The 5,919-nt window shown below is 43.5% G+C and overlaps 1 protein-coding gene across 1 annotated transcript in view; it reads left to right on the forward strand.

Moving 5' to 3' along the window:
- Window positions 1-5,919, forward strand: part of ARHGEF11 (Rho guanine nucleotide exchange factor 11) — a 116,368-nt gene that overhangs the window by 70,058 nt on the left and 40,391 nt on the right. Inside the window, 1 exon segment of the mRNA XM_023516400.1 lies at window positions 5,606-5,725. Coding sequence (XP_023372168.1) covers window positions 5,606-5,725 — 120 coding nt within the window.

Below are 5,919 nucleotides of genomic sequence, written 5' to 3' on the forward strand. Positions count from 1 at the left end.
CCTGTAATCCTCACTCTGGGGGCCTGGTGGATTGCTTGAGCTCAGGAGTTTGAGACCAACCTGAGCAAGAGCAAGACCCTATCTCTAAAAATAGTCAGGCATTGTGGCAGGCGCCTATAGTCCCAGCTACTCAGGAGGCTGAAGCAAGAGGATTGCATGAGCCCAAGAATTTGAAGTTGCCTTGAGCAATCATGCCACCACATTCCACCCAGGGCGACAAATTGAAACTCTGTCTCAATAAAACAAACAAACAAAAAAGTACACAGATTATATGATTTCATTTATGTGGAATGTCCAAAAGAAGCAAATACAGGGACCGGAAGTAGAGTAGTGGTTGCAGGGGTGCAGGAAGGCAGAATTGGGAACGACTTTGTACAAGTACCAGCTTTCTTGTTGGGATGATGGAAACATTCTGGGGTTATATAATGGGGGTGGTTACACAGCTCTGTGAATATACTAAACACCATTGAATTATATACTTTAAAATGGTGACCTTCATGTTATGTGAACTATATCTACTATCAATTTCTAAAGTTTTTTTTTAATGCCATGGAAGCCCAAAGGAAGGAATAATTATTTATGCAATAATCAGAGGCTTCATGAGATGACACTTGAGTTGGGTTCAGTCTGCTGGGACTAGGACATTGAAATGGCAGTAAATGTGATGGTCAGAAGGTGCTCTGGGCCCTGAGTACATTAGGAGCTTGGAGTTTGTTATGGAAGCAGTGGTAATTGACCAAAAGATTTTGAATAGGAGACTGATCACATTTCCAAACCAATGTTCTTTAAAGAATTGTGCTAAGTGGGTGATGTAAAGGAACCATCCGTGAAGCTGCTGCAGTAGGACATGATGACAGATTTAACAATAGTCACTTGCAATAAAAACAAAAAAGTAAAAAAAGTCATGCGAGACGTCTCAGAGCTCAGATTGGTAGAACTTACCAATTGGTAAGGGAGAAGAAAGAATGAAAGAAGGGTCCAGGTTTGGGTGCTGGCTAGATGGCAGTGCCATTGATGGAGTAAGATGGAAGGGAAAGAAGTGGAGGTCAGCTTCAGTGTGCTTATGGGACAGTCAGATAAAGACCACGCACCAGGCATATGAAGATAACAAGGTTAAACTAGAAGACACTGGGATTTCCTCAGTAGGAAGGTGACCATTGAAATTGGAGATGAAATGAAATTAGCCAGACCCTCAGTAGAGAGAGGAGAGAGTAAGGGTGGGATCCAGGCACTCAGGTGCTTTCCCAGAACCTGCACCAGCCTCTGGATGCACCTGTAACAGGGAGAACAAGAGTCTATGTTGAGAGGCAACCAGAGACAAAGGAAAGCTGGGTTCTCAGTGTAGACCAGTGGTTTCTCAACCTGTGGGTCGCAGCCCACAGGAACTATATTAAAGGGCCACGGCATTAGGAAGGTTGAGAACCATTGTTGTAGACACTGTTTTGAAACATGTGGCTGTGAAAGGAAGGAAGAGTAAATAGGGCAGCAGCTTGAAGAATAATCAAAGCTAGTGGAGCAGGTTTTGTTATGGTTTGTTTTTGTTTTCAGTCAGAAAACTTGTACATTTGTGTAGGGTGAAGGGAAAGGGCCATTGGAAAAAGGAGACTTTTGAAGATACCTGAGCAGGGTCCAAGAAGAGCCCAAAGCAGTCAAAGAATTAACTTTCTAAAAGATTCAGATGCAATTTCTCTGAGGCAGGAGGAAAGATAACTGAAGGTGTTTTGAAATGGAGTGAAATTGAGTTTTTCTAGATCAGGGGTCCCCAAACTTTTTAAAGAGGGAGCCAGTTCACTATCCCTCAGACCGTTGGAGGGCCGGACTGCAGGCCCCAGGATGAGTTGGCTGCTAAGCAGGACAGGCAGTGGTGGCAAAAACACCCGGCAGGCCGGATAAATGTTCTAGGTAGGCTGCATGTGGCCCGCGGGCCATAGTTTGAGGATGCCTGTTCTAGATTATAGTGCTGATACTAAGGGAAGTGTTGGGGCCTGGTGGGTGTGCAGGTGAGATATGGAATGTTTGGAGTTTGTAAAACAGTTGTCAGGTAGTAGTGAAACCCCAAATGAGTTCAGACCATGTGTGAACCCAAGATCTTTATTTAATTGTGTAACCAGCAAGCTTTATTGAGCATCTCCTTTTGTGATAAAATATGAATAGCTGCGTGTACTCAGGTATTCTCAGGTACCAGGCCTTCTGCTGAGCACTTTGCATGCAACCCTCCCAGATGGGTGTTGTCACCTCCATTTTATCAGTGAGGATGCATTTCACCTTGCCCAAGTCTACACAGCTAGTCAGTAAAAGTGCCAGAATTCAAAGCCAAGTCTCTCTGACAGGAATGGGAGGCTACACAGAGTGCTGGTAGGATGGCTTCTGCTCTCAGAAGCTTCCTAACACCGGGCTGGGGGACTTTGCCTGTTCTAGTCTGTGCTGCCTCCTCTGTCCCCTGTGGTCTCATTGTATATAAGTTTCCTCTTTAGCGCTTTTTTGTGTACTGGTCTAGACTGTCACTTAAATGTAGTAGAAGCTCCGTAGTTGTTCACCTACATTGACCACCTCCCTAAGTTGACCTAATTTTCATAGACTGAACATTCATCACATGTACTCAATGGAAGACTGACCTCTACTTTGTGACAACCTCTATAAGCTGTATCTTGACCACTTGGACTGTGACACATAGTATTGATTTACCCTCTGTAACTTTGCCAGTTGAGTCCACTCTACACCAACAGGTAGAAAGTATGGGCATTGCCCCTTAGTGGTATTATTTTTCCTTTAATATTTAAGCTCTTTTTTCATGTTTTATTATTACCACGTGCTAGATTAGGCCTAACATCCTATTGTTTATCACATGTGGAGGAAGATTTTTTTCAACGTGATGGACGGTCTGCATTGCAGGTATGTCATACAGTTACTGTCCAATTTTGCAGTTAATCAAGACATGATAGCCCAAAGGAAAGAACTCAGAGACCTAACATTGAAGGAAAAGGTTGATCTACATTTTCTGGAAAACAGTTGCTAAAGAAAGATGGTGGAACATTTTGATGTTAGCAAGACCATAATTAGCAACATCCAGAAACGTGGCATGAGTCCTTGGAGAGAAATGGTAAAGAAAGCAAAGACCTACAGTGGAAAAGAAGTAAAACTTCCCTCAATTAAGTCAATGAAGCCACATGAAGCTGGTTCAAACAAGTGAGGGTTATTAATGCCCAAATCTCCAGGCCAGTGATCTAAGAAGTTGCTAAAAAATTTACACAGAAATTCAGAGTGGCAGATTTCCAAGCATCAAGTGGTTGGCTCCTGAAATTTAATCGGGGACATGAGATCTCCCAGAAAATCTTGTGTGGTGGATCCAATGAGGTGCCTGTAGAAGTTATGGAGGGTTCATCAGAAAGTTCCCGGACTTTGTCACAGGCTGCAAAAATGTGACATCTTTAACACAAAATGAGCACAAACTCTTTTAAGGCAATGCCTAACAAGAGCCTCTTCATGAAAGGGTAGCAAATGTAATAGCAGAAAACCTTCCAAAGAATATTTCCCAGCTTGGTGCCCGTAGCACAGTGCTTAAGGCGCCAGCCACATACATCGAGGCTGGCAGGTTCAAACCCAGCCCAGGGCACCTGAATAGTGACAACTGCAACAAAAAAAGTGACCTGGTGTGTGGCAGGCGCCTGTGATCCCAGCTACTTGGGAGGCTGATGCAGGAGAATTGCTTAAGCCCAAGAGTTTGAGGTTGCTGTGATGTCAAGGCACTCTACCAGGGGTGGCATAGTGAGACTTTGTCTCAATACCAAAGAATATTTCCCAGAGAAACTAAGGCCCTTGATGTTTGGTAAATCAGCAAAGCCATGTGCATTCAAGAACCGAAGACCTCCTGACACTTGGAAATCACACAGATGCGCATGAGTGACTGGTACCCTGTTTGAAAAGTGGGTGAGAGGTATCGACCCCAAAAATGAAGATGAAGAAATGGTCTGTTCTATTGACCATGGACAACTGTCCTGACCCACCTACAAGTGAATCATCTCACAAATGTGACTGAAATTTCTGCCTCCCAAACACAATCTCAGAAATCCAACCTCTTGACCAAGGCATCATCAAAATATTTAAAATACGCACTACTGACCCAGCTCCTGCAGTGGGTGATCACTAAAACACAAACCTGTGGTCTACCTATGGAAGCAACTCCATCTGCTGTTACCAGTTAATGTTTTGGATCAATTCTGCTTGGAGAACATAACATGTCTACTAGAAGGCAGAGACTTCTCTCTCGTGCTTGGAATAAAATTCAACGAGGAGTGATACAGAAGTGTTTAAAGAAAGCTGGTTTTCTCACAACTCAAGAGCACAGTGTTTAGGCCATATGAGACAGTCCGTCTACAATGGTAGAATTCAAAGGAGAGGATTTTGAAGATTATTGCAATGGGTGATGAGATGGTAACCTGACCCAGAAGCAGTTTTCCAAGGGATATTGACCAGAGTATAAACCAATGTAAAATTGTGTGAAGCAGCTAATGAGTGGAAGAAGCCAGTGAGGATGACATAGAAATTGCAGGCTCCAAAAGAAGAGGATGTCAGGCATCTGATAATGCAGTTAAAATCATTTGCAGTGGGAAAACCACCCAGGTATGCTCATTGGTGTAGCCAGCATTGAAAGTGCTTTCTCCACTTAATGTTTGTCATAAGAATAAGAAACAGTCCAGGCACAGTGGCTCACACCTGTAATCCAAGCATTCTGAGAGCCTGAGGCAGGTAGATCCCTTGAGCTCAGGACTTCTAGACCAGTCTAAGCAAGAGTGTAATCCCTTCTCTACTGATAATAGAAAAATTAGCCAGGCATTGTGGTGGACACCTGTAGTCCCATCTACTCAGGAGGCTGAGGCAGGAGGATCACTTGAGCCCTGGAGTTTGAGATTGCTGTGAGCTATGATGATACCATGGCACTATACCTAGGGCGACAGAGTGAGACTCAAAAAAAAAAAGAAAAAGAAAAAAAGAAACAGACCAAGATTAGCTCTTTTTTCAGAAAGAATGATCAAACCATGAGAAAACAGTGAATATATTGATTTTGTATGATACTATATGTATGATTTTATTGTGTTTTGATTATGTATGATTTTGTATGATACTCTATAATAAAAGCTGTACATGAAAGTAAAGTACATATACATATCAGTACAGTAGGCCTAATTCCTCATGCCAGCCACCTCTATATATTGAACAATCTGTCACAGTCCCTTGGGTGGTCAACTTACAGAGGTTCTACTGTACTTCCTACTTGAGTGGCAGTCAAAGAAGACCTCACTTAGGATGTGGGACTTATACCAGATCTTGAGGAATAGGTCAGATTAGAATAGGGCTTTGTGTTTTATCTTCTTTCTCCAATTGCCTCACGCATTCTGTTTTTCATTGCTTACACCTTTTCCTGACCCTAAATGATGGCAAAGTAATGTTTCTGCTAGAAGGCAGAGACCTCTTCTGTCTCTTCTTTGTTTTGGAATAACTGTCTGTTCTCACTGATAAGTTGCCTATTCTCTACTAACCCCCTTCTGCCGTTCCCCCTCTTCTTTCTCCACCTCACCCCTCCCTTCTCCTCCTCACCCATCCCCAGCGTATCTGTGAGGAGTATAGCCGGAACCCTGCCAGCCTGCTGGAAGAGCAGATCGAAGGTGCCCGGCGGCGAGTCTCTCAGTTACAGCTGAAGATCCAGCAGGAGACTGGTGGCTTAGTGGTGAGTGACAGTAAGCTTAGCTTGAGGAAAGGCCCCGTGCAGTTGGACTGGGGGGAGAGTAAGGGAGAAAACAAGGATGAGGCTTCTCGAGGTATGACAGTACCCAAAGGTGATCTGATCTAAGTGTTTAGTATTTTACAAGAAAGTAAAGGTCAGCAGTTCTTTCTTTAGCATCAGGAGGCTGAGCACTGTTA

This window comes from Otolemur garnettii, unplaced genomic scaffold (genome assembly GCF_000181295.1).
Source record: "Otolemur garnettii isolate 467f Iridium unplaced genomic scaffold, OtoGar3 scaffold00091, whole genome shotgun sequence".
Taxonomy (NCBI): domain Eukaryota; kingdom Metazoa; phylum Chordata; class Mammalia; order Primates; family Galagidae; genus Otolemur; species Otolemur garnettii.